General features: G+C 51.6%; 5 protein-coding genes across 5 annotated transcripts; 1 reads left to right on the top strand and 4 right to left on the bottom strand.

The window, feature by feature from the left end:
• Positions 1-241: 241 nt before the first annotated feature.
• Positions 242-4,053, bottom strand: ETH_00001450 (BT1 transmembrane domain-containing protein, putative; the record flags this gene model as incomplete). Its single annotated transcript, XM_013377224.1, has 3 exons — positions 242-1,145; positions 1,379-2,741; positions 3,972-4,053. The coding sequence occupies 3 exons, from the start codon at positions 4,051-4,053 to the stop codon at positions 242-244; spliced, it is 2,349 nt and encodes a 782-aa protein (XP_013232678.1).
• An 850-nt stretch (positions 4,054-4,903) lies between these two features.
• ETH_00001445 (Tyrosine kinase-like (TKL) protein, putative) lies at positions 4,904-8,071 on the bottom strand (the record flags this gene model as incomplete). The annotated part of the gene is made up of 7 exons (XM_013377223.1): positions 4,904-5,971; positions 6,057-6,294; positions 6,493-6,599; positions 6,826-6,886; positions 7,111-7,446; positions 7,632-7,840; positions 7,991-8,071. The coding sequence occupies 7 exons, from the start codon at positions 8,069-8,071 to the stop codon at positions 4,904-4,906; spliced, it is 2,100 nt and encodes a 699-aa protein (XP_013232677.1).
• Positions 8,072-10,474: 2,403 nt separating this feature from the next.
• Positions 10,475-11,374, top strand: ETH_00001440 (uncharacterized protein; the record flags this gene model as incomplete). Its single annotated transcript, XM_013377222.1, has 2 exons — positions 10,475-10,531; positions 10,820-11,374. The coding sequence occupies 2 exons, from the start codon at positions 10,475-10,477 to the stop codon at positions 11,372-11,374; spliced, it is 612 nt and encodes a 203-aa protein (XP_013232676.1).
• A 26-nt stretch (positions 11,375-11,400) lies between these two features.
• ETH_00001435 (uncharacterized protein) lies at positions 11,401-16,638 on the bottom strand (the record flags this gene model as incomplete). Its single annotated transcript, XM_013377221.1, has 10 exons — positions 11,401-11,616; positions 12,116-12,387; positions 12,717-13,304; positions 13,656-14,028; positions 14,199-14,262; positions 14,358-14,446; positions 14,678-14,782; positions 15,058-15,586; positions 15,831-16,036; positions 16,489-16,638. The coding sequence occupies 10 exons, from the start codon at positions 16,636-16,638 to the stop codon at positions 11,401-11,403; spliced, it is 2,592 nt and encodes an 863-aa protein (XP_013232675.1).
• A 2,142-nt stretch (positions 16,639-18,780) lies between these two features.
• Positions 18,781-22,262, bottom strand: ETH_00001430 (uncharacterized protein; the record flags this gene model as incomplete). The annotated part of the gene is made up of 7 exons (XM_013377220.1): positions 18,781-19,119; positions 19,312-19,446; positions 19,537-19,650; positions 19,837-20,040; positions 20,419-21,269; positions 21,437-21,526; positions 21,668-22,262. 7 exons carry the CDS (start codon positions 22,260-22,262, stop codon positions 18,781-18,783), a joined length of 2,328 nt encoding a protein of 775 aa, XP_013232674.1.
• Positions 22,263-27,792: the final 5,530 nt, after the last annotated feature.

The raw sequence follows: 27,792 nt of genomic DNA, 5'->3' as shown, positions 1-27,792 counted from the left end.
GCAGTAATTGTTCTAGCTTTCATTATTTTTTCCATGGGAAAATCAGCACCGCCAAAAACGAACGACACGGAGACCCACACGCCTGCTGCTGCTCCCTCTGCTATGGCCAGGCTTCTGCTGTTTGTGTTGCTCGCATGTCTGTATTCGCTGCTGCTTCTCATGCTCTTCTCTGTTACTAGTGCAGCTGCTGTGATGGATGCTGCTAGGTCCGTGCCTGCTCTGCAATAGGATCTCAGGCCGATCATCCTCGTGGGGCGCTGCTGGTGCTGCTGGTGCTGGGACTGCTGCTGCTGCCTCCACTGCTGCTAGTGCTGGTGCTGTTGCTGCTGCTGCTGCTACCTGGCGTGTACAGTAAGTTGCTTTCCTGCTGTCCAGCAGCTTGGACTTGGAGCATTTCTGTCTCCTCTCCCACTGTTGGTATTTGTCTGTATGCATGTTTTCTGCTGTTCCTTCTTGTTAATTCCTTCTCCGTCTCCCCATCTGTTTCCCCATCCGCTCCCTTTGCTGCTGTTGCCGCTGTGATAGCCGCATGAAAAGACATTACCGGCATAGCTTGAACATTCCTGAGCTCCATCGTCCTATTTGTCCTTCTATTTCCCAATCTTTCCTCTCTCAATTCCCCCTTCTCCCCCTTACCTTCAATATCTGTTTCTGCATCTGCTTCTGCTTCCGTCACTGCTTCTACTGGGGCCAGAGAGACAGGCGGTGGCGGCTCATTGAGCGGATATGAAGGCAAAAGAAGCGCGGCAAGAGGAAGCGCGAGGAGTGGCAGCAAAAGATGTGCCAGTAGAATGAGATGCGGTAGATACTGGAAGTCACATTGGGTTTCTGGTGTATGTACAGTGGAGATTTTGAATGCAGAAATAGCAAATGCCCCCATCAGCTTGCTCAAACTAAAGCCCAAGTTGCTCAGCCCAGAAACCACTGCGTACACAGTAGCTTCCCGCCCCACGGGGCACAGCTGAGACACGGACACAACGGCTCCCATGTGGGTGAGAGCCCCTATCAAGCCAAACCCGATGCCGTCCCCCAGCAGGTACATCACCTTGTCTGGCAGTCCTATCGCTTTATTCAAGCGAAGCACAAGAGCCAAGTCAAACAACGAATCGAGGATTCGCAAGCTGTTCGTAAGCCAGAAAATAGACCTAAGAATAACACAAACGAAAAAACCGGAAAGCGCATATCCCGACTCCCACGCAATGAGCTCTTAACTAAATATGCAAGGATGAGCAGAAAAATGGGAACTGTTAGTGTCAGTAAAGTCAAACGCTTTTTTGCAACCTTAAACTGTATACCCGGTAAGCTCCTGTTGCAGCCTCATATGGCCCCTTCGTTCATGCAAATCATCGACATAAATGCTCAACGCTCTGCTAGTTACCTGCAGCTCCAATTCTTGAACCACTTTTGGAAGGCCCAAATGCCTATCCAGCTGGCTGTTGTGCCTGCTATTGCAGTGTAGGTGGAAAAATAAGTATAATTGAAGTGGGGTCCCTCAGGGACGCAAGCAGGCGCAGCCGTGTAGAAGTAGCTGAGGGCTCCCTGTATGTTTAGATGCAGCAGACGGTCGATAAAGAAATAGAGGGCACAGAGTGCCAGCCGCCGTGGCAAGAGCAGCAGAGAAGCACACGCCAACGCACACAACACACAAACGGTGTACGCAACCGATAAAGAGACAAGCTCAAGCAGCACGAGCGAAGCAGCTCCGCAGGCACAAAGAGAGGTCAACAATGCAACAACAACAACCCCACCCTGTCCTGGCTGAGGCACCACCTGTACCACGTTGCTGCAGCATCCGTTGCGAACCCTGCATGCTCCTCTGCTGCAGCTGCAGCTATTGCTGCAGCTGCTGCTGCTGCGGGTCAGTTGAAGCTTTGGCTCCCCAGTGAAATTAAGCAGCACCGGAAAGAAAGACTGCAGGGCCAAAGGCAGGCAGAGGCAAAAAAGAGGCCCCGAGCCCCAGGCGTCACTAAGGGGCCCCACAAGCAGCCGACCGAGAAGGCCCCCAGTAGTGGTGCACAAGTTCACAAAGCCTACCAATGCAAACCCCAAATTTGGGTTCGCGCGGAGTGCCGCGGAGTATAAACCTTCGCACAGGAGGTCAATCGTTGCCATCTGCAAATGCAGACCGAAAAATGGGAGGGACAACGCCAGCAAACCGACTCCACTGCTGCTGCTTCTGCTGCCGCTGCCACTGCTAGGCTCCAACAACAGCCAGCAGCAGCAGCCAACCCCCACAACATTTGAAGTAAGCATGTACCATTTCTTGCGCCTGCGAAATAGAGCCACGTTGTCGCTGAGGGCCCCTAAGAGACCCTTCGCTCCCCAAGGTAAAAGTGAGAGGGTCAGGGTTTGCTGATAAACCAGGGCGTCTAACCCCTTTTCTCTCATGTAGGGAAGCAGCGACTCAATCGAAATAGACCAGAGAGCGCCCTTGAGCCCCCCAAATACGCTGATTAGGAGTACCACAAACTCTAACCCCAAACCCTCGACCAAGAGCGCGTAACTGTCGAAGATACCCCATAAAGGCATCAGGCTTTTCCTAAGGATGAAACGGGGAAACAGACGGAGAGGGGACAAAAGACGGCCCAGAGAGGAAACCATTATGCCGCGCCTCCTCCCTCGTCTGTTTGCGCTGTTGCTGCCTCTGATGCTGTTCGCCTTCGGGTTCGAGATTATTCGATGTTTGCAGCGCAGGGAAGGAAGGGCCTCATGTTGTCTTCTTATCTTTGGCTCTCTGTCTCCTTTCAAACAGGTCAGTCGCCTGTTTGTTTTCGTGTCTGCTCGTCTGTATCACTTTATTTGTTCGTCCCTCCATAACTAACTACTCGGGGTTTACGGGCACAAATGAGACAAAAAAGCGACGAAAAGATGGGGAAATTTAGGGGGCCCCTACGCTTGTTCGGCTCCCCTTAATATTTACAGCGTAAATATACTTCTAATCGTCAAAAGAAACCCCGAGTGTGGAGGCGTAAGTCCAGCTTGAAACAGAAGGTTGTTGATGCTGTTGATGGCCCTGGGGCACGAGTTTGCGAGCTGCTGCCGTCGCGCCGATACGGTCTGGGGTTTCGTCTTGGATTTCAGGCTTTTTTGACCTCTTAAGAGTAATTGGAAAGTTTCTTTTCGGTTTTATTTACTCAAGTGATACAAAGAAGGGGACCAAAAGTGGGCATCGGAAACCCGCTTGACGGGCCAGAGGGCCCCGGTGTTCGTTGGCGCTGGAGCATATCGCGGCGCAAAAATATGGCAGAACAGCAGCAAGCTTTGAGTTCAAAAACAAAAACAAATTAAAATGCTTCAACAATTTTTAATTGCCTCAAAAGACGAGGAAACACAGCGCCTAAGTGGATGCAGACAAACACAACAGGCCAGGGGGCCCTTGGCGCTCGCGCGCGCTAGACAGTAGGGGTTGTATGTGCATCTCGACAACAAAAGCTCAAAAAACTGAGAATCAAGTAGGTTTGATATTTTTTATCGATTATATAATTCAGAAGCTAGGCAGAAATGTATGCTACAGGCTCTAGTTAGTCGCATGCATGGAGGGTCTCTGTGTCTGTCCCCCGTCTCTCACGTTTTCCGTTGAAATTACCTGTTCAATAAACATGATAAAATCATTCAACCGCTTATTTCCATTTACTGCAATAGCATGATTGTCGGGCGAAGGCCTCAGCTCGCTATGACACATTGTTGGCGTCACTGGCCTCACCACTTAAAATTGTGTTTATTAGCAATAAACCTCGTACTATCTATGACGTCCCATACAACATACGCAGCTATAGAACTCGCTCTGCGCTCTTTGTGGACTCTACACCACGTAAATGAATGCCGTTTCACTTCACGGCTGCCTCAGCGTACGGCAATGGGTTCGGCATGCTCAGTTCCACGGCTGAAATACCAAGCCAAACAAGCAAAAACCTACCTGTACTGCTATTCGGGTAAATGGTCACACTTGACAGGCTTCGTAGCCGTGGGACCTCGCTGGAGTGCTTGCCGCTTCTTGCTTGAGGGGCTTCTAATGCTCCCCGTCAGGGCCATCCTCTTTCCGTCTCTCTTCATGGTCTCTTCTCGGGCTTGCTCACGAACATCCCCCTACTCGTATGGGTTTTGTCCGAAACCCTCAAAGACATACAACAATATTTCGTATCTTGTCAGTTATGTAGCGCTTCGTTGCCCAAAGAGCTTTAAAATGCCTTCAGAGAGCTAACGGAAAAATAAACCAGTAAAAAGCTGGCACCACAGGGCTCACTAAAGCCTGTGGTTGTTGTACTGCTCCTTTGATCCTTAATTTGCGTCCGAGCCTTTTAAGGGCTCTATGTGATCGGCTGATATGGACTCCACAAGGCGCTTATCGCTACCGTCTCCGGGCACGCATCTCCTTCAAATGGAAAACATATATAAACGGCCTCCTGGGTGAGCCAGTGTTAAGTGGAAAAGAACAAACTAGACGGTGGTGCCTACGCATCAGTATTCCTTTCGAAGCTCCATCGTCTTGGCTATCTGCATGTTTGTTTCGGTTTCCACATCTCCCTGCCTCTTCACCACTCTGCCTTCTTATCTTTTTTTCGGTTCGCCCTTTCTTTTATCAACTTCGCATGCATTTATTTGTGGCTGTTTGTGTCGATAACCAAGCTAGCGCTGTCTATTTCTTTGCCTCTGCTGCTTTGTCACCATTTATTGGCCCACGTCCTTCACTTCCTTTGTCTCTATTCACTTCTCCCAATGCGGCGTTCTGCCTCTAGCCATCTGTGTAACATTCTGTCTCTGCTGATCTCTGTTCTTCCTTTACATTACTGTGGCGAAACGTCTCCAAGCAGGTATGCCTTACACCCTGTCTCGTTCCATATCTTCGCATAACAGTAAGAAAAAATAGTGGCAGTACAAACCTTTATTGCCGCTTTTATGATGACTAAAAAGATGATGCATTTGGATGAACGCCATTTGTGTCCGTCTCTTTCTCATCCATTCCTCCTAACCCAGAAGGCTGTGGCTTTGTCTCCCGCAAGCGCAAGAGACACACATCCATTGACCCAGACAGCCGAAACTTCACCTTGCTCACTGAATCACCTGCTGCTGCTCTATCGCTGCTGCTGCTGTTGTTTTCTGTAACACCAGCGGAAGCAACAGAAGCACCGGTCCTGCACATATGAGATCGCCAGGGCGGCTCCATGGGGCCGGACGCCGCAGTCGCGCTGCCGCTAGAGGCTTGCCTGTACCTTGGAAACGAGTGTTCATCTTGGTTCTGCTTCCGCACGGCTTGCTGACTCATCACTAGCATGCGCTCCAGCAACAGCTCCTGCCGTGGCACGCCGTTGACAGGAGTGCAAGACTTTCGTGAACTGCTTCCCGGGGGGCTTTGCCCAGAGGCGACAGCAGCAGAAGCAGATACCGCACTAGCAAACAGTGTAGTAGGAGGAGAAGCTACAATAGAAGCAGGTGCACCAACAGCAGAAGGTGCTGCAGTACGCAAGCCAAAGGATTTCGGGGACGGAACGCAGCCAAGCAAAGAGAGACTCTTATTCTCGCACCCCTTTGGGAGAGCACCAGCTTTGTTGGTTCTGCTGCTACTGCTGCTGCTACCGCCTCCAGCTGCATCGCACTGAGAGAGTTCACAGGGAGCACACAGCGTTTCGATGCCCCGAAAGTCAACCTGCTGCAACAGCAGCTCTTGCTCCTGCTGTTTATGCGACTGCTGCTGCGCCTTCTGATTTGTATGCTCTCCAATGCCACAATCTATCAAATGGCGGCGCCGCTGCTGATGCTTCAGGTGGTGCCGGTCGTGCTGTTGCTGCTGCTCCCACGGTTCTTCCTCTTGAGGCAGAAGTGGTTGTCCCCAAGGGTCTGTGGCGTGCTGCTGTTGCTGCTGCTGCTGCTGCTCCTGCTGCTGCGGAAGAGGCACATGTGCTGCACTACAGGGGTCGAAGCACTCATCTCCCGTGTCAGCTTCAGCTCCGCCTTTAGACTTGCTTCTCCCCACCTGAGAAACAACAGCCGCAGCAGCGACATCAGCGGCAAAGCTGTGGAAACGCAAAACCAATGACTGCAAAAAGAGATGCACTCACCAACTCTTCGTGGAAGATATCACGCTGCCTTTGCTGCTGCTTCTTCTGGTGCTTATGTTGCTTTTGCTGCTGCTCTTGGTGCTTCGGCCTTTGCTGTTTTTGCTGCTGCTGATCCTGCAGCAATTGAACCAGTCCCCCGGGGGTTTCAAGTGCAGCGGCAAGCTGCTGCGCTGTGGGCCTCTCCCAAGGACGGATAGAAAGCAAGCACCGCAACAGCGCCATCAGCTCACCCGAGTACCTGGAGAAGCAATGCCAACAGCAGGAATGGCAGCAACAGCAGGAAGGGCACAAGCATTCGCAAACAAAAGCACCACGCTGAGAACTCGCCGCTTTGCTCTCTTATGGCTCTTCACCTGCACCTCTTCAGCCTCTATTCTTTAGTGATACTATTCCATCGTGTGGCATTCAGGCTCTAGATATCAAAGTTCATGGTTACTTGTGGCCTGGAGGGATGCTATAGGCCCCATTGCTGATAGCAAGCGCAGAAGCGCCTTCGAAGGGGTGCCGGTAAAAACATAAAATGAACAGAACACAGCCAAGCATCTGCAGCAGAGCAAAGAAAGCAGCTACAAAAACCGTGGAAGGCTGTCAGCACCAGGGGAAACACCGAAAGCAAAACCCATGGGGCAGGTAGTGAATTTGTTCCAGAGCTGTCGCTGCTGTGGTACTGCGACGGCAGCCATGCTGCAGGCTGCAGGCTGCAGTAATTCGGTAGTACTGCTACATGGTCTTGCAAGCACGCTGTTTTGGTAAAAAGTTTTAGGCCTACCCAGATATCTGCGGGGGGTCCTATAGGGTACTCAAGATACAGATCGACCATCTCAGGGGCCCTGTGATGAAAAGAACAAGCAGCAGCATTTTGCAGCTGCTCCAACAGTGCGCACCTATGGAAGTACCTCTGCCACTGTCACAGCTGCTGGTGCTGCTGCAAAGCAAGTGCAGCAGCAGCAGCAGCAGAACACTCAGCTGCAGTAACCACGTAACCACCATACCACAAGCGGAACCTACAGCAGTTTCACCGAGGCAACCCCTTGCAAAAGCAGCCATAGCAGACCTGTAAGCTAACGTCGATTGTTTCTCGATTCGCTCAGCCAGCTGTAGCTTCTCCTTCCTTCCTCCTATGCTGGGATCGAGGATGCCGTGCAGGCAACTCCCGAAGTCGCAAACTCTAAACACTCCCTCTAATCCCTCTGGCACCTCGCGCAAGTCGGGTGTGTCGCCCTTGGCGCGTGCCCACAATCCTCCCAAAGAGAATGTAAAGAGCCCCTTAGGCTCCTCTAAAGAGCTTTTAGCACCCCAAGACGGACTGGGAGGACCCCATAAGATATTCTCTGCCTTCAAGTCGCAGTGAACAATGGGAGGGGTTTGGGTATGCAAGTGAGCCAGGCCTCTGTAGTTGCAGACATTAAACCGGCACACATTATCTCCAGAATAGCAGCTACAGACCCTACTGTTTCTACCCCTGATCTCAAACGGTGGGCCTTCCTAGCCCCTCCTCGGCATAGGGCTATATCCACCGGCAGCGTCAGAGCTGTGGGTAGCGAGCCCGCTCGTTGCCATGGTATAATCCCTCACCTAGCAACATGCAGGAGGACGCGCCTGATGACGTCTTCATGCAGACCTTCTCGTGGTCTTTGTGTCCGCTGCAGCAAATCAATGAGCGTGCCCCCGCTGCAGTACTCCAGAAGCAGCAGCACCTCACCGGGGCCCCCAGATAGGCCCCTCGGGGGCCCCACAAGGCTACCGTGATACTTCACTAAATTCTCATGATGCGGCAAGGACTCCTGCAGCGACACACGAGACACAAACGGCGCATCTTAACTCCCCAAGGATTATGTTCTCAAGCCTAACCCTTATTAGTGCAACCAAATGTATCCAGCGCCTGCACCACGGGCCCCTCAAGCACCCCTGGAGTCTTCGGCAGGCCCCATTACGGGCCTCGAGAGCTCCTTATAGAGCCCCATGTGGTCTCTGAGGCCCAATGGGGGGGCTCTCTGGGGGCTGCTGCGACCCATGGAGGCCACGGGCAGTCTATGAGCCCATCGGGAAGCACGTAAGGCCCCCAAAGGGCCCCTGGGACTTTGGAATTCCCCTGATTCCCCTGGATGATTGTGTTTGTCTGTTCACAAGCAGATGCATCTCCTTTGCTGCCATCTCGAATCCCTCTTCATCTGCAAACGGTAGCCGTTTCACTGCGAAAAGTTCGCCCGTTACAGTGTCCTGCGCCAAAGAGACGTAGGCGTAGCCACCTGCAGCAGAATGAGCAGCAAAGCAGTTCTCACAAGCGTCAGAAAGAGTGGAAGCTGAATCAGCCTCTGAGACACTGCAGCTTTGTCTCAGGCGCTCCCACAGGCGCGGCAGCGGTTGCAACAGCTGCTGCAGCAACTACAGCTGCGGGCTAGTTCACTGGACGCTGTAGCGGCAGCAGCAGAAGCCACAGAAACAAACTTGGAGAAAAAAGCTGAAGCAGAGACAGTAACAGCTTGCCTTCAGCTAACTGTTTCTCAATGCGCAAAGTTCGTCCTCCTATCTCAATTTGATTTTTTGAGTGGAGCGTATGTTGAAACAAATGCCGCAGAGACTGCATCATCTGCAGCAGTAACTGCTGCTACGGAAGACAACACTGCAGCTGGTGTGCCTTTTGCTCGTTGAACTGCTCTCCCCGTTGTTGCTGTGTTGCTTTGGTACACATCCTTCAGCAGCTGCAACTGCAGCAACGGGCGCAGCAATCTTGTTGCAGCTCTTAAGCCCCGATGAGCTGGGTCATTCGGCAGTTGGAGGTTAATGTGAGCCCCACACGGAAGGCAGGTAGCTGCAGAGACTTGGGATTGCTGAACAGGATGTAGAGCGTCGGGTCCGCGTTTTCGAAGTCATAGAGTTTCTTATACAACTTACATTGATGCCATAATGTGGCAATCAGCCCGCTGAAAATATGTTAATTTGGTTCCTGCATTTTGCACTTGGTTTTGTTCATGCAGTTTCGAGCGCTGCAGACAGGCATAAACACCAGATGCTCAAATCATAAGCAGCAGACAGCCACGAGCTGCTCAACACAAAGACTGCCCTTCCTCTGGCGCTAACCCGCAAAAAATGTTCCTCATGAATAAACTTTATACCGTAATTTTAATTTTTGTTTAAGGAACTTTTGATCCTTTAGGGTTGCCTTTCTCTAGGTCCCCAGTCTTCGCTGAGTGCTCCGGGCGACAGGGCCCATCAAAACTGCAGCGTATGCCCCTAAGGCTTCAGCGAAAGTATTTGGCATTAGTTTCCGAACTGTAAGCGCTTCTGCTGAAGACTAAGCTCTTAATTGTAAGTGCTAACTCTAACATCCCATTCCCATTCATCTGCGAGGCGAGCGAAATTGCCGCTCGGACCTGGGTAAGCAGTAAATTCTGAGCCAACGCCTGAAAGCTGGAGCTTGAAGCCCAAGTCAACTGAAGATATGTGCTCAATTTGCCGACTGGAGGCGACAAGGGGGCCTCTTCATCGGCGAAGAGCAGCAGTACAGGGCAACCGCAGTAACCCGAACATTGACAGTAGCCCCCAGCGGCAACGTCACTAAAAACGGCTCATCAGCAGTGAAGGCAGCAGCAACAGCAGCAGTTCTAGCAGGGACAGCAGCAGAGCCAGCGTCAACAGCAGCACGATGAGCATGCGCCGTCAGGTAGGGGAGGCGAAGGCCCTCTTACGCGCCAAAATGCTACAAGTTCGCGCCGATCACTTGCTGCAGCTCCAACTTCACCAGAGTAAACTGCAGTCACAGCAGCACGCAGTGGCTGAGGCGGTGGCCATGCAACACTTGGAACGACAGAAGGGACAGCTGCTGGCGCTGCTCCGCTGCTGCTTCCCAGGGAAGATGACGGATCCCCAGGATCCCGCACCAGGTGTACATACACTGCAGAACAAGGGAAAGCAACAGTGGCAAGAAGACCGGAATGACAACGAGGCAACGGCAACAGCAAGATTCACTGTGGCGCGGGCATGCACTCGTCCAGCAACGCGAAATGTTCTGTATGCTTGTGTCTGTCTGCAGCATACACTGCGTCTGCCTCATTCCCAGAAGCAGCGGTAGCAGCAGGCCCAGCAGCAAAAACAGCAGCAGGGACTGCTCCTGCTGGTCCATTGGTGGTCGCAGGTTACAGCAGCATCGGTAGTGAATATTGCTGCCTGCCGCTACTAAGGTATTTATCTCTGTTAGGAGCTGCTGTGTACTTGCCTGTCTGTATGCCTCACGGCCTCCGCATGCAGTTCAGGCTATACGAACCAGGAGAAACGCTGAAGCCAGGAAGAGTAAGGCTGCAGTAGGGCCTGATCTCGAGGCTTTCGAGGCAGGAAAGAGCGTTGGCACTGGGGTCATCAGAAATAGGGGGGCATGTGAATGAGAGATTAGAGCTTTAGTTCCCGCATATAGGTCTAGAATGGGGGCTCACGGACCAGAGCTGCAAACAGGGGTCTCCGGCTTGGAGAGAGTGCCAGTCCCTCTTAGGTGTTAACAGTGTGGTTTACGGGTTTGTGACAAGGTTTAGGAGTTCAGTTTTTGTGCTGTCAAGCTACACGCCTAGTATTTGCAGCACGACTTGCGGCTTCGATCTAGAGCTTGCGGCAGGGTCTTAGGGCTTGCAACGAGACTGACGGTTCTGGAAGGCATGATGCCCCACTTCTGTCCGTGCACTTTTCCCGAATGTTGATTTGCATTGAGACTTATAGTTTAGGGTTTGCAAGGGCTGAGGGCTCGCGGACGGGCGTAAATTTTGTCTGTGCAGTTCGGCATTCCAGTCCCCTCTGCCTCTCGCCCCCATTTATCTGCCTCCCCACATCTGCTGCTGCTACCCCTCGTGGCTTGGAGCCGGCTGGGGGTCCGGCTGGGCTATGGAGGTGGTTACTACGATGCTACTATCGCTGCAATTAGAGCTGCTGCTGCTTCTACAGCTCCTGCTGAAAATGGGCGCATGCCTACTGCTGCAGCAACGCCTGGTGAGCTGCTCAGCAGACTTCAATCAACAGGCTCTCTTTCTGCAGCAGGTGCAGCTGCGGGAGTACAGGATGAGTCGGCAGTAACCGCAAGTGACGCAACAGCAACAGCAGGAGGCTGGAAGGGTCCTCTTGTTTGTGGTTTGTCTTTTAACTGCCAAGAGTTAACCACGGAGGCCCTCCCTCATGAGGACCACGACTGTCTGCTTGACGCTGTAATTTCAGAACGAGATTTATATATTTGTAACCCTGAACTCGCTCGCAGGATGGAGCAGCAGCAATGCGTAGCGACAAGAGGTCACGAGGTACTAAACAGGTTGCCCAGTCTACCAAAAGGTGTTCCTTAGGGGAGCCCATGCATGTGGGCAACCCCCTACCACTGCGGCGCACCCCCACGCTGGGTGATGGGTGCAGCGCAGACTGCCTGCTGCTGCTGTTGAATCTCTCGTGACCCTGTGGAGAGAAATCCGTCTCCTGCTGCTGCGTCTGACTTGGTGCTGTTGTCTCCTGCACCAGCAGCAGCTTCATCTGCTGGAGGCACCGCTACTGCGGCTGCTTCAGCCCCTGGCTGACCCTGGTCTGTGATCACCTGCAGATACAGACAACAGAGCAAAGACGAGTCGAGCATGTTTCGGATTGTAACTATTTGCAGGAATGTCACAGTTTGTATTCACCCACTTACAAATATATTACTGTTCTGTCTGCTGAACTGCTGCAGCCACTGCTCCAGCCACTAATGCAGCCGGCTGAGAAACAGGCATGCATGAGACGTAAGGCAAAAAAGCTGGACCAGAAATAAAGAGGGACAGATACGAAGACGGCAGAGACGCAAACGAAAGGAAGTGGTCCGCGGAACGGGAATGTCGGCAGACGCAGGTCAGTCAAGCAGTCGAGCACGAAGGCGAACACCAATGCGAAAATAACAGATTAGCGACAACAGAACAGCAATGACACTAGAGAGCCGCACCATGGTTATCTACAATGGGTGAAAAGGGTAGAGAGGGGGGACAACGCGGCAGTAAAAAGGCAAAAGAGATGGCAAACAGAAACTTAACAATTGTAATGTATAGACAGTGGCACTGCAATACCTGCATCCACTCTGAGAAAGCTGCCGCCATTTCTGTTGCTTCTTCGTGTGAGGGGCTGAGGCGGTTGCGTTTATCTCTTGCTGCTTCAGCTGCTGCTCGCAGCTCCTGCTGCTGCTGCTGCCGCTCCGCTGCTGTTGCCCCCGATTGTTGTTCTAGCAGCTGCCACTCAACCTCAGAGCCCGCCCAGTCCGCTGCAGCTGACGGGCCCTCAAAACACAGCTGCTGCTGCTGCTGCTGCTGCAGATACATGTGGATTGAAAATAGATGAAACCCTAAAAACAACAACACCAGCATCCCCATAAAGTGTAAATTCTCCACCCGCGCATAACGGTCTCTTCAGGAGACCACTGTCATGGATGCAGGCATCAACAGCGGCTGCTGCACACACTTGAATCCCGTATCTCTACTCCACACAAAACAGCAGCAGCAAATCGGCAGGCGCAAAGAGCCAAGCAGCCGAATACGGAGCGAATGACACGACAAGTGCAGACTAGTTGCGAGCAGATGCAAACGAAACAAACGGAGCCATTCACTGGTCTTCAAACCCATCACTGTACATATATCGACCCCGACATGCATGAACCTGCATGCATGCACTTACCGCCGCAATTGGCAGGGTCCACAGCCCCAGACGCAGAAGCAAATGGAGGCTCGAAGTCGCTGTCTTCCCTTTCGCACTCCCAAGTGCCCTCCGCTGTGTCCCCAGGGGCCCCGAAAGCCTCCTGAGGGGCCCCGAAAGATGATGCCCCTTCTGCTGGGCCCCCAACGGCCCCCTCGACTTCCCCTTGGTACTCAAACGGGTTAAATGAACCCCCAGAGGAAGCTCCTAAGGTATCTGATCCGTTTACCCACGGGCGAGGCGCCCGCTTGCCTCCTCCCTGATGCTGTGCATGTTGTAGTTGCTGCTGCTGCTGAGGGCTGTACGGTAGTCTGTCGATCCACAGGCGGCCTCCCCTCCCTCTGCGCCTAATGAAGGTGAAACGGCATTTAGGGGGCCCCTGAGGTCCCTCATCCTCCTGCGCAGAGCCACCATCCGTCTGTGGTGCCGCTGCCCCTGCCGTTGCTGCAGCTGCCTGCTGCTGCGCTGCAGCAGCAGCAAACAGCAACGGCGTAGTGACAGGGACCAGAGACGGGGGCAAAGGAGAGGCACCGATAAAGAAGTGCGAAGGCAGCTTCCAGTGTCTGTTGGCTGCAGAAGCAAACAATTCACTCAATAAATCTGCTGACTATTTTGCGATTCATGCATCCAGTCAACAGCTTAATAGGTTTAACTGCATGTTCCGTTTCGCTATCCTGCCATTTGAGTCAGAGACAGAAGAGAGCAAGCATATCTAAATGTGAGACAAGACGTGCAGACACGCAAAAGGCTGATGGGCACAAACAGGGGGAACAGAACCGGCGCATTCTACAAAAGCATACAAACAAACGAATGTCCAGCGTCAGATAGGCTACGCAGTAGCCGCAGAGGTAAATTTACCAGCAAAAAACCAAACGAGCGGCAAGAAAATGTAAAAACCCAAACACCGTGGTCAGTGCTTACCTTTAGGCCTAAGGATAATGGAGGGACTGCTGCTTGCTACTTGTCTCCCTAATTTATCTCGCCTCCCAAACCGCCTCAAGTGAAGCCCTGCGGGGCTGCTGGTGAGTGCCAGCTGCCGTCCCCCAGCTGCCGCTGCTGCTGCAGTTGGGCCGCCCGCCACAGTACCAGCCCCAGCGTGCACCGCGGAGGGCGGACAAGCTGCTGCAGCTGCAGCAGCCGCAATACCCTGAGATAGAGCCTTTCTCTCGTTCCTTTTGTCAGCCCTGCGGGCTCCTGCTGCCTTAATTTTATCTCTCAGCTGCGGCCAAAGGGGGTGAGAATAAAGAGGGTCGGTTAACTCAAACCGCTGCTGCTCGAACATCAGACTTCGGACCTGCATAGACACCAAAATACCTCTCAGCCACAGCAACGGATCCTAAACACACGACACTTGCTTTTAAAACCTCTATACTGCATCCTGTTCCTAATGTTTTAAACTCGAGAGCCAAACGAATGCACCCTGGGCCGCAAAGTGAGCCGTAAGCCTCAGGACGTCAAGTTTACCTCTAACAGATGTTCCTTCTTTTCGTCGCGAGTCCTCATGCGGCGCAGGACCTTCTCGACCAGCCTGAAGCAGCAACACACTAAAGCAGTTGCTGCTACCGTTGCTGCTCCTTTCGGTGGAGCTCCTGATGAAGACGTTAGTTATGCTGCTGCTGTTACCTGCAATCATCGAGGAGCTTCTCGGCCCTCAATAGCGAATCCCTGCCGACCCTTTTTTGCTTCCTTAAGGTCATCTTTTCACGGCCCACCTAAGGCAATCATATTACGCAGACGGGTAGAACTGAAAGAACTGGTAAAAAGGAAACCCACACATACAGAAACCAGCCACTGGTTGGGCTGGCCTTACGCAGCTACACTGAAGATTCTGATGAGACAAAGTAAACAATAGCGCATCCGCCGAAACAAGCAATGAAAAGCAGTGCAGCAAACAGAAGGCCAAACAATGAGACACACAACAGGGCTAACCGACATATGCATACCCTAGGCCTGAACACCGCTAGTGGTGAAGTATCCCCCGGTGACGACTGAGGCCACAAGTGACGCAACAGCGGCTTCTGCAAACGCTGGCGGCGCCGCTGCCAGTGCTGCACGCAGCAACAGCAGCAAAAGCAGGTAAGACAGTAGCAGTGCATGAAGAAGCATGCGACTACGCACGTGGTGAAGCCCGAGCAGCACTCGCAACAGCTCCAGCAGCATGGCCATCACCAAAACGAGCAGTAACAACCACAGGCAGACAGCAGCATCCTTAAAAACACAAGCACCTGCAACCATCCTGACCACCCTCACCACCTCACTCAGCACCATTACCACTGCCACAATCAACTGCAGCGACCCAGCAGAGTTAGTACAATTGCTTTACCGCATGCACTTGTCTAGAAATGACTGCATGCAATCCCAGCTGCAGCTGATGTGTGGCGATCCTGGCAGCATCATCAGCAGTGACCGACAACTCGCTCCCTCCCCGTGCATGCGCTTCCTTTTCTAAAGCGTCCATTAATTTGACGAAAGATAAGTCCGACAAAAATAATGACCGGTTGGACAGACAAATAGGGTCCAAGACAAGGCGAAAAGGGCCCGAAGTGGGTGCAGCTGCACCACCAGGCTGTTGCTGCTGCGAGTCCTGCTGCTGCTGCTCCGTGTTTTCAAGGTTTGACGAGTCTGGACCGCCTCCCGCAGCTGCTGCTGCTCCCGCGGCTGCTGGCTGCGCTGGTGATGTATCCGCTTGCTTAGGAGGCACCGCCCCGGGGTCTGCTTGCATATAAATGGGTTTTGGAAGCAGCAAGTTATTTCTATTTACTTTTGCATTCAATTTGTCTATGAACTCTTCGTCCTCCTCAAGCATGTCGTAGTGCACTACGCTGCCATCAGACAGACGCAAGCCATTCACCCTGTAGAAATAGCAGCAACCGTAACAAAAGCAACAGCAATACAAGCAGCACAATCACTCACAGCAGCAACAGCACCATCGATCCCAATAGCACCAGCAGGTGCAGGAAGACGAGTCCCTACAGTACAGAGTCTTTCTCGGTATGTGAATGCCGTCTGTCTCATCAGCTCTTTCCCACTCAATCAACTAGTTTTCGTTAAGTTCTCATTCGTCTTATACTTTGAATTATATATTAGCTGGCCTACACGTCTCGGTGTATCTCTGATCTGATATAATATTCCGGCTGCACGAAGTCAGTTAATTGTATTTGTCTTTTTTCTTTCTGTATTGGAGGCACCGCAATAGATTGCACTCGTTGCTTTTTCGGGGCTGCATGCGACCCTTCATCCACAAACTGAGAGGAAGATATGAAGCCCAGAGAAACAGGGTCAATGCGCACTCCTTCCTCCTCCTGTACAATAAACAAACAAAATGAACGAATCCGTGTCACCACCTAGTTGACTGAGAGCTGGAAACAAAGAAGACGCTGGAGACGAAAGAAGAAAACGGACGCGCAGACACAAACACACTGGGGGAATGAGTCGATGTGAGAGCCACGGGCAAAGGCAGGTACATCTTCTCCAATTAAATACACTATTTAACGCAGACAGAATGGCTCACAGCGGCAATGACAGGCAGGCAAATATAGATTAAATCACAAGACAGACGAACGTGGACTGTGGACTGGATGCACAAGGGAGACGCTAACAAGAGCAAAAGTTGACAAGATGCTCGACGGCTAGGCCACAGGAAGACAGATAAAAGCAAAAGACACAAGAAGGCGAGCGAGTGCAATTGTAAATCCAAGCCTAAAACTGCAGAAATCCAACTCGGAAAGCCCAAGCTCAAACCCTGAGTCCTTACAGCAAGCACTTCAAGGTCTTTCGCTGATCTAACAATGAATAAGGGTTTAGAGCCATCGACCGGCCGAGTGCGCAGTTGGCGCTGTGGGGCGGACTGAAGGGGAGGAGCTGAGGCTGCGCCCTTGGAATGAGCCGTCTGCGCGTATGCCATCTTCTGCTATTAGCAGACTCGCTCCAGTGCTGCTGGAGATAGTGACAATGCTGCTAACTGCTGCTTTTACTTTTGCCACTACAAGAGGAGGGACGATGCTTCTACAGCAGCTGAAGCATGGCGGATGCAGCTCCTCTTGGTGCTGCTGGAGCCGTTGCTGGAGCTGCTGCTGGCGCTGCTACTGGCGAGGCGTTGCTGCTGGTGCTGCTGCTGGTGCTGCTGCCGTCGCTGCTGCAAGAGCTTGAGTTGCCGCTGCTATGCTTAAGTTGCCGCTGCTATAATTTCTGGCGCTGGGTTTACTGCTCCCCCGGCATTATGCTGCTGCTCCACTGCGACGCCACGAGGGGCCCCCCACCCTTTTAAGAGATGCAGGGGGCCCCTCAGTAAGTAACAGAACCCCAGGCAAGTACAGTGGCGTCGTTCCTAGGGCCGGAGTACTGCTGCTTTTTTGCCTCTGCTAACTGGCTGCATTCTTGAGGTGCACATGCACCTCAGCTATGGCACCGTGTGCTGCTGCGCTTGTGAATAGCATGAGTCGAGGTGTATGTACACCTGAGCTCACAGAGTGAGCGCGCAGCCCTCTTTTAACATGAAACGTGACGGTACTGTTGCTTCGCCAGCTTCCCTGCTCTCGCAGGTGCTCCTCCAGCTGCTGCGGCTCCTGTGGGGAATGCTACGAGACAGAACCACGGGCGAACGAAAACAGCGGCCTTTTCCTTGTCTTTTCGAATAATTATTCCGTCTTGCGGGCAGTCTTCGCCTGGGAGGCCAGCAGCAGCTGTTGCTCCTGCTGCCCTTGCTGTTGTTGCCGCTCGCGCCTTTGCCTGCTGCTAATCCCGTTCCGGCGTTCACTGACTTTCTTTCCTGCTATCCACCTTTCAGAGACACAAATACGCGTAATAAAAAGATGAAGCATTCTAAGTCGCCTAATAATAAGACTAAGAGTAGTAGTGGTGGTAGCACCGCGTGAGGCATGCATGCGCTTTGTTGTGAAAGACTTATATACTTGTCCCGCTTGTGTGTCATGACAAAAAATTAGGTACAGTTATTAAATGTCTAATGCTTGATTCCCTTTTATCTTGTTCTACAAATCTTCTTGTCTGCCAAGGTCACAATGCAACGTCCGCATGCAAGCACCTACCCAAAATGACGGAAGCAACTGGTGAATGTATTGAAAGTCAAGTATAATTTGGACTGCAATAAGATTGAACATTACAGGGCCACTTCAAGCCTCTCCAGAATGCCCTACAGCAGGGCTACCTTGTGAGGTACTGTCCTGCTGCTTGAGCTGGCCTATGCCGTGAGCAGAAAAGAACGAAGCTTGATCACAGAAAAACGCAGAAGCCACTCAGATACTGCGTTCTAGCTCAGTCCCTTGTCAGGGCACTACAGGGGAGTGCTTGTCCATCAACGGTGCTACCGGACCCGTTCCTTGTGTAATTACTTATCCTACTCTAGATGTGATATCACGGCACAGTTTAAGCGCAGGGTGAAGCTAAGCACTCCTGCAAGAAGCAACATATAAAGGAAATGACAAAGTGGAACAACGCTGTACACAGCCCGGATTGGCAGGTACTTACTTCCTGCCGTAAATTCGATATTCAGCGGGCTACACAGAGTGCCAAGGACTGCACTTTCAGTGAACTTCCAACTCTGACGCTCACCCGGATACCAGTATCATCCGAGGAGTGCCCATGCAAGAAAAGCACCTGATGCTTGCTAAGCTTGTGCTCTATAGCAACCGCTACTAGCTAGCGTCACACCGTGCGCAAGCACCGTTCCGTGAGCCTTTGGCTTCGAGTGGACACCTGGTGCCAGTTGTTTGTGCCACGTGCCAGGTGTCAAAATGCTCTGTGTGTCTTTGCGTGATGAGCAAGTATGGTTCAGCCGATACTTTCGGGCCTTGAAGCCTATTAGTTACTTGTACTTGTGTCCTTTGCTTATGTGTCTGCTCATTTGCTTTGAAGTTCGTTCCCGTGAACATCCTAATAAGAATCACCGAACAAGGGAAAAATTGCGTGCGGAAAACACCTTTTGTTTTCATTATGAACGAGCAAGCCATCCGCATGGCAAACTAGTAGCAATGTCTGCAAAGTGTACCGTAGCAACTTCAGCAGCAGCAGCAGGAACACAACAGCAGTTTTAGTCCTTCTGCTCCTCCTTAGCATAATTTCTGGATATATCTTTCGCGGTTTTATCCCGCTGAGGCAACTGCTGCATCTTGTGCTGGTGCTGCTGCTGCTGTTCGATCTTCTGTTCCTGTTGCTGTTCCCAAATTGTTCTTTCACGCACAAGCTTCTCATGGAGTCTTCTAAATGCTGCTGCCTCGGAGGCCGCGGGGGATTTTGAGGCTTTTCCTGCAGTAAGCCGTTGGTGAGCCTGTAAGCAGAGCTCCTCTGCCTCTGCATAGCGGCGAAGGCCGCCTAGTGCCTTTGCCTTTCTGTAGGTACCTTTGCTACTGGAAGAAGACAGAGATAAGACCTGAAGGCCGCACAGAAAGAAACAGGGAAAGGCTGCTGCTGCTGGTGCAGCTCTCACTGGGGGTGGTCGTGGAGGCAGTGAGAGTGCTGTTGCAGTGTATGCTGCTGATACTGTTGCTTGTGCTCCGACCAAGCACCGCTGCAGCAGCACCAGCCAACACCAGCAAGGGCGGCACCACCGGCATCAGCGTGCCTCGTCTGAGCAAGTAAGGGCTTCTTCCCATCTCCGCAGCCGCAGCAGCGCGAGGGTCTTATTCAGTGTGAGTGCTTTAAAAGCCCATAGCTCCGTGGGCTCCTCATACGGAGGACGCCCCAGAGCTGCGATTGCCTGAATGGCACGTATACAGCAAACGCACAGAAGAAGGCTTCTCAGACTAAGCCCGTCATTGAACGCTTTCAACCGTGGACTCTGGCGCACTCGCTGGTAGAGTCTGAGAGCCGCATGCGTCTGCCCTTTCTCGAGCTTCTCGTTTGCTTCCTTTCGCAGCACTTGGCTTTGTAACAGCCTGCTGCTGCTGCTGCAGCTGCCCGTCTGTGGTGGGGAAGCAGACACAACGCTCAGGCCCTTGAAATACAGAGGCTTCCCTAGCAGCAAAGGCGAAGCCAGAGCAGAAAAGATGGCCCGAGCATGATCCCCACTATCTCTGGAGCTAGAAGATACGGGACTTCTGAAATGGGAAATTCCCTCCAGGCTGCCACAACCCCATAGAGGCCCCACCCACAAATCCACAGGGGGCCCTTGGACTAGAGGGCTCCTAACAAACACATCGACTGCAGGGCAGAGTGGTTTCCCCTCCCCCAGAGTATACTTATAGGTAAAGACAGGATGGTTGTCTGAAGTAGCAAGAGGCTCTCTCATTGGGCTCCTTTTTGACGCTCGCAGTCCTGCAGTGGCGGAAGGGAAGCTCAGAGGAGTGCCGTCCTGATGAACAGCGAGGGGAGGCGGGAAATGTAGACACATAAGCGGACAAAACTAAGTTCTAGTAGACATGGAGAGGCAGACAGCAACACACAGAGACAGGCATAAGCAGAACTGAGAAGTAGGCAAGAGACACAGAAGAGGGACAGACAGAAACATATTGCGCGAAACAGAAACGGAGAGAAAGCTGGGCGGCAACAAGTGTAGAAGGCGAAGCATGTTGGCCATCTAGGGTGCCTGCACATTATCTGTATCAGAGACACCGAATCATCTCTTTCTCAGTGTCCAGCTGAAAGCTGCAGGACCAACAGCAGCAGCCGCAGTAATTATAGCATCCGAAAATCCAGCACCCTCATCAGGCGTAGGAAAGGCAGAACACACCTGTAGACACAAAGAAAACTGAAGTGTCACCTCCCATAAGTCTTCTGGAAGGGATCCGCAGCTAACGCTGCCCGGGTCACACCAGGATCCCCCTGAAGGCCCTCCTGAAGGCCCTCCACCAAGCCCTGTCTGTTGCGCGAAGAAGGCGCAGGGGGTTGAGATGATGTTTTTCGATGTTCGATTGGCCCTAGCCCTCTGTCGTTCCCTGCAAATACTGCAGGTATTGTTGCTAATGCTGGGTCTTCTGTCGCTGCTCGCATTCCTGCTGTTGATTTCGCTGGTGCAACTGCTGCTCATGTTTCTGGTACTGCATGCATCGGAGTCTGGATCGTCAGCTCCGCTGAACGCCTCTTCGCTGCTGCAACAACAGCAACGCGGCTCTCCTCCACCAGGAGCAGCAGTTCCAAAAGCAGCAGTAGCTGCTTCTTCTGCTGGTGAAGGCCGCCTTTGCCTCTTCGGTGCGGGGGGGAACAGTAGCCTGCGGTAAAGGCTTCTGTAGAGAGGAAGAGGGACGTAGAGCGGCTTCATTGAAGTTTGGTAGTGAAGGCGCAGGCGCAGCAACAAATGTACCATGTCTGCTGCTTCTGTGGCCACTGATGCAGTCGCCAACGCTCGGATTGCATCTGCTGTGCCTGGTAGTGCTGCTGCTGAGATGGCTGAAGCTGTTGCTTCTGCTTCCCATCTGGTACCAGGTGCTGCTGTTGCTGGTATTACTGCTGCTGTTTTTTCTGCTAGTCTTACTGCCGCTGGTTCCGCTGCTGCTGGTTTGCAGGAGTTCTTCGCTGAAGTTCCTTGCAAAAGCAGATCAGACGGGACCGTTCTAGCATCCACCAGGAGCAGCACTTCTTCGCCTAAAGCAGAAAAGGCGCGAATTTTAAACCCTATACCCTGGAGATTACGGCGTGGGGCTTCTAGTCATGCGCATGTCCCTTAGCCCGCCTCCAGATGTGCGAGGCAAGTAAAATCTTGAACTCAAGGGTTCACGCATACAGGTTACGGCCTAACGTTTGCTGTATACCTGGCAGCATGCACTGCAGTGCGGCATTGAGGCCCATGCCCAACGAAGCGTCTCCGATGACAGCAACAAGAAGGGAAGCAGCAGCCGCAGCTGCAGCATGACCAGCAACAATCGAACTATGGAGGCTAGAACAGCCGCAGCGCATAAGACAACAAAACAAACATCAGCAGGAGCAGCAGCATGAACTGCTGCAACAGCAGCAAAAGCAACAATAGCAGCAGCCAGCCTCACGTTCTTGCTCAAGGTATTGTTGGAGTCGCTCAGCCACGCAGGACTCAGCAACGGGTAGTTTCTCATGCGCGGCCCTAAAGTCCACCGATGGAATCCTCCACTCCAACTGGGGGTTCCCCAGCCACCAAGCCTGATACGACAGACAAACTGTCCTTCCCTCTCTGGGGTAGCCGCAGTAGTAGCAGCACCTGCTGCCGCTGCAGAAGACCTGTAACCCCTTACAGGACCCAGACTGGTGCTCTAAACGCTCCGGAGGGACGAGTGTCACTAACTGACCCACACAGTAGCTGTCAGTAGGGTCTGTTGCTGCAGCTGCAACAGAATGAGGAGCAGCAGCCGCCGGACCAGCAGGTGTACCTAGACCAGCAAGGCCAGGAGATGCAGAAACGGCGCGTGTAAGTAATACTGGCCTCACGGAGCCCACAGACGGGAGCTCCAGGCGTTCCAAAGGATTTGCCGTTGACCCTGAAAGGACAATTTTGGAAGTCCTCCCTTTCTGAGATACATAAGTGTGACATGGAGGACTGAGCCACTGTGTAGCTCCCCACCAAGATGTAGAGGACCTCCCATTATGCAGATATTCTGGAGTGATCATAGCTGCCACTGCCGGTACTGCTCCTAGTTGGAGCAGTTACTACAGCGGCAAGCGTTGCTTTTGCAGCATGTACTGCACTTGACGATACTGCTGTGCTTAATATTGAGTCCACAAAAGCAGTAGCCGTTCCATTTGAGGCGGAAATAGGTACAGTACCGCCGCAATACTACAATATCGCGAGAACTCTGGGGGGCCCCCCTCAATTTGGCTTGAAACACTATACCCACGTACACGCATTTCTGTACAGGCTTATCCTCTGTCTATATTGATTAACAGTCATAAAATTCTTCTGGAGGGCCAAAGTTCATTAGGGAGGTTCCCATTGTGGCCCCAAGGTCTGCTGGAGCTGCAGCCGACAAACACACATGTTCCTCCAATGCACCTGGGATGTTCACGCTGAAGATGAGGATCCTCCAGCCGTTCCAATGCTTGGAATTATATGCTACTTCATTATCTCCGTAGTTTTGCCCCGTAACTCCCTGTTCGACTTGGATATTCATTCAGTGCGAAGTTCCTAGATACCATTGATTTTAGGAGGAGTAACCAGCAACTACACTGATCATTCTCCCTTTACGTAATGCTTCCTAAAAAAGGCCCAGGCTCCCCGCTAAATATGAGTGCAGTAATTCCCATAGGAGCTCCACAATTAATCACCGCATATGAGTTTCAAACACTTTTGTACGGGGGTACTCGCCTGACCTGAAGGCCAGCTCGATCTTCATAGTAAGCTAGCAAAGCGTTTCATCAGAGTTAGGTCATAACAGGATTAGCCTGAAACCTATCAAGCAAGAATTGGGGGGCCATTTGGGGAGTTGTATCACGAATAGAGAAGGTGCTATGTGGATACACCCGAAAATGTAGGGCTACGCAATGCGGAGCTGCTGCTGCAGCCATCGAAGGGACATAAAAGAACAAAGCAAAAATATAGATAGATGGCAGTCAAGTTTACAGCAAACGAGAGCATTTCCAAAGGGGAATAAGCAGATAGAGTGCGTGAAAATCGATGACAAGTCTCTGAAAAGCCTGTGCAAACTACTGTCCATTACTGCGTCATATGTACTGGAAAGTCGGGTGCTGAGAATTGAGGAGCTTTTAAAATTCTTATGGGGTATTTCTGCAAGTTCCTGTCGAAGATGAGCCAGAATACCAATGTACCGCGGAGAAGAGATGAGGAACCTATAAGCAGAATGTAAACTTTCCACCGTTAATCGAAGGCAAGAACAAAGTCGTGAGGTTTTTTTCGATAGAAATGGACTAGCCAGAAGCAAGGCCGTAGTTGTTGAGTGGTACGCGAATGATGGAAACGGTAGCGCACCCATGGAGAACTATATAGTGTTGCTTGCTTCCCTGAATAGATTGGGCATTCGAGCAACCCCTTTTGCTGCTGATTGTTGAAGGTTCAGTGGAACTCTGCTTCACTTATTCTTCCAACCATGTATGAATCCCCTGTAGTGTACTTTTGGGGGGCGGAGCTGAAGCCTTCGGGCAAGATTTGAGCGGCTTTTGTATTTTCCCAAAACTCGGAAGTTTATTTTTCACATTCACGATCTAGGTCCACTCAAACACTCTGGAAATGCCGAACCGATCGTACGGCACCACGGATTTATCCTACTTTTCTTTGTCTTTACGGGGATGTACCAACAGAAGGTGCGTTTTTGATGGCTCCACAGCTCACCATATGCGTTACTCCTGCAGTTGCTGCGGTTTTGCTGGTGCTACTATTGCTGCTTGACTTCCCTGCGATATAGCATTTCGCTAGTTGCAACAGTAAAGCGACTCGTGCGAATGTGAAAAGCAGCAGACATGAGAGCACACACAACCGTAGAAAAGCATACGGGCTTTCTGCGAGATCCCAGTCATTCGGGATTTTCAGGCTGGCTGGCCGGAACGGCTAAGTACTCCAATCGCCATTCTGTGTAGTATAATACTAATCCTATCCCTATTTGCAGCAATTTTATGAGTCTTCTGTCTTCACTAGTTCCCCACCTCGCGCTCCAAATTTTCCGGTACGATAGCTCAAGCACGCTGTACCTCGGGTAAATTTCAGGGACAACGGCTCATTAGCGTCAGCTCTGATTTTCGCGGCCGCGAATTTGCTTTCTCTTTGCTATACTGGTGGCAGCGCGCTTATCGTGTCCTCGTCTCCCCTACGCAGTTCGTACGCTATCCCATCATATCCACTCTATTCGCGACTTGCTGCTGCTTGTGTCATTGGCTCCCGTCCATCTGACTTCCTCTCCGTAAGACTGGTCTTGGGCTTTTGACTCAGATACCAGCTTGACGCCACACCGAAGCCTCTTCGTGGATGGCAGTGATGCCCTTAAGCGTTTGGAATCCCAAAGCTTCCTAGAGCTGCCAGACTCGAAAACCCTGTGGTTCATCGAATAGCAATGCCGCGGCGGCAAATAAATCCCCGGAAAATCCATGCGTTCTCCTAAGACTTTTCCATGATGCTCGCTTACTTCGGTAGTTGCTGCTCGTGTCGGCGGCTTGCATGAAGCCTGCGCTATACCTGTGTTACGGCGCCACACTCACAGTAGCAGAACTGCTTGGGTAAAGAACCTTTCGGACTTTCGTTGTCCCTGACATGCTGATGAATACCTAAACGACCAAGAGGCTGTCTACGCGGCCAAAGGCCAGTCACGTGCCGCTTCTACCTGATGACTCTTTCAAGTGCGCAACAGCTTAGCCAAAAACGATATTCTTCCCCTTGAGAAGACAACGTCCCCAAGCACTCCGGGTGTAGAGCATACTGCCTCTGTAAATTCTACGCTGGAAATGTTTGGGAAGGTGAAGCGCGTGACTAGCCACTCGGCTGGAGCTGCTGCCACTCTTTCTAACGTGTCATAATGATTCTTTTCGCCACATTAAGAAGCCGAAATAAGCACGCTGGGCAACCACGGACTTTTGCAGGCACTTCAGACCAACGTGCTGCAGCGGGTTAGCTTACTTGCACCCACAGCAGACTTTTCTAAGGAAACTTAGGAAAGCCTCCAAAATTCAAAACTTCAGGACTATTCGCTGCAACGTGCCTGCTTATTCACAAGGAAAAGATCATTGAAAGCCTCCGTTTTCAATGGTCCAAGGATGACGACGTTGCTTAACCTGCACTGAAGCACCGCTTACCTTCGTTATGAACGAGTACGTTACATCCTTCGAAAGTGTTGGTTCCAGCTTAATGAGCTACAGTTGTCACAATGTGTGGTTGAGTTTGCCAGCAAGGCCATCGAATTAGACAGACTCAGTGCTTTGTGTCAGTTTTTTACGTTTTTCAGGTGTTGTCAGGTGCCAACAAATTTGTCTTTTCATGACACTACGTGCCCTCCATTCGCTTGCAACTAAAAGCTTTGAATAGACTCACTTCAAACAATGATACATGAAGTGCGCACAATCTGGAGCCTTAGTAGCCTTGGGGAAAGTAACGCAAGGCGCATACACTAGGAAACAAACTCGCATCGATTCCAAGCAAGCTGTCTTCTTGCTATTGGGTACAGCAGCTGGGTTGGAAGCCAGCTCGACCTATATTCTAATGCCCGCTATATATGCGGTTGAACACACCGGACGTCAGTTGCGCATATTTTAAAATGCGAAATGCGTGTTGAATTCTTCAACCAAACGAGCGGAGGCAAACTGCAGTGCCAGAGGCCCTTTAGACGACGAGACTACTCTCATCCAACGTTATCTGAATCTTTAAGGCCTCTCCACTTCGGACCATTATGTACTGTTTACATGGTTCTCTGTGATCATTCAGGTGCTCGTAGTGGCTACATGGCCATTGTAGTATAAAAGTAGCTCACTGGGTAGCAAGCGTTTCTTGTGGCATCTAGGCGTGTTGATGCTGTGGAGAAAGTTTCGCCTGCTAAGCATCTTGAGGCAGTAAGAGCACTTTATTGGCTAGGATATTTGAAGACTCTTCAAGCAGCCTTGACACTTGACTAAGTTGAGCCTTCTCAGCACTTCGGTGCTTTTGTTCTTCTCTTGGAAAACCTTACACTCTGACTGCACACTCCTCTCTTCAACCCCTCAGCTGTCTGTTATCTCTTGCTTTATAGGGCCTTCTCAGCCGCCGTCCCGGATCCTCTCTCGGCGCTTGCCTAAACTTGTCGGCGGAAAATTCACGTTTTTCCCTGTCCTGCACTTGGGTTTTTGGACTCCGGCCACTAAAAATTGCGTCGGGTGGTGCCTACGAGCTCAGTCTGCACAAGCTATTTACATGCTAGCAAACGAAGAAGCTGTATCGTGCGGTATTAACAAAGAAGCAGTAGCTAACTTCTAAGTGAAGTGGTGGCGTTGTCTGGACGGCGCTGCTGGCGCACCACTGACTTGGTTTGCTCCCTGGAACTGAGCCTAGTGACAGCTTTAGTGGGGCAATCTTATCATACTCAGTTCAAGCATTAGCGGACAGAACACTTCCTATCTTAGCTTCGGTAGGATGAGTGAGGGATCGCCATCCGCCAGCGTTGCTGCGTGGTGAGCCAGTTTGGTTTTCTGTTAGGGTAATTACAGTCGTTCTTGTCACCTGATATCATGTACAGAATAACCCTATGCCAAAGGTTATACACACCGAATCAAGTCAGTGCTCGAGAGATCTCTTGAACACTCATGCAGCCCAAGGCGCGAGACTCTCTGCTGGGTGGGCAGGGCATACCGCGTTGCGCAGCATGAGAAAGCATGAAGCCGAACATCGCTGTTTACATCGGGACAAAACGTAATAATTGGCATAGAACGAAATCTGCAAACGACCTTGCATCAAGACAAATGCTTTCTACAACTTCTGTACCTTCCCCTACTGCGACTCTTGCGTTTATCGGGTGCATCAACGCTTCTCCCGAATGAAACTCTTAGGGGGGGGTTGCAAAAATGTTATACAATAAGTTTTCCCGAAAAGTTCATGGCATTCTAGACCGTGGCAGCCGCATTCGTGACGTGATTGCCTTTTCCGCCATCACCTGAGAAAGGAGGATCCGAACCGTGATAATCGGGAACAGCTCAGACGAGACATGGCATAGAGGAACGTAGAAAATAACGTCAAAATCGCAATAGTGGATGGTTTTGTTTGAGACTGAACTGAAACTTGTCCAGTGTGAAGAGTGCAAGTTTGCGAAGAAACGAGGCAGCAGTAGGGAGAAACAACCTCAGTTGCATCAATGTCGCGCACCTACACGTTTGCGATGCTTCAAAGTCTACGACGTTTTGGGACAGTTTCACTGCGTTCATTAGATCGTGACGTTTTCCAGCGAATCTTGAAGTTGGGTGCAAACAAACACAACTTAAAATATCGCAGCGCTGAGGGCCCAGTAACGCTCCACTCAAGGTGTCGTGGCGCTACAATCCCACAGGCTGTACTTTTTATTGGGCTTGTCTTTGCATATAAGTTTACGTTTAGCTTTATGCAGAAGCGTTCGAAGGGCTCCTCATGACCCTCTGAAGGACCAGGGCGTACAGACTCTCCAGGCAGCAATGCCCTCAACGAGAAACCTAATGGCCCATCCACATACGCCACTCTGGGAGCCGAAAGTCCGCAATAGCA

This window comes from Eimeria tenella, genomic scaffold (genome assembly GCF_000499545.2).
Source record: "Eimeria tenella Houghton genomic scaffold, Eth_scaff48, whole genome shotgun sequence".
In the NCBI taxonomy this organism is placed as follows: Eukaryota; Apicomplexa; class Conoidasida; order Eucoccidiorida; family Eimeriidae; genus Eimeria; species Eimeria tenella.
The sequence above is the reverse complement of the archived record's forward strand: the minus strand, read 5'-3'. Positions and strand labels throughout refer to the sequence as shown.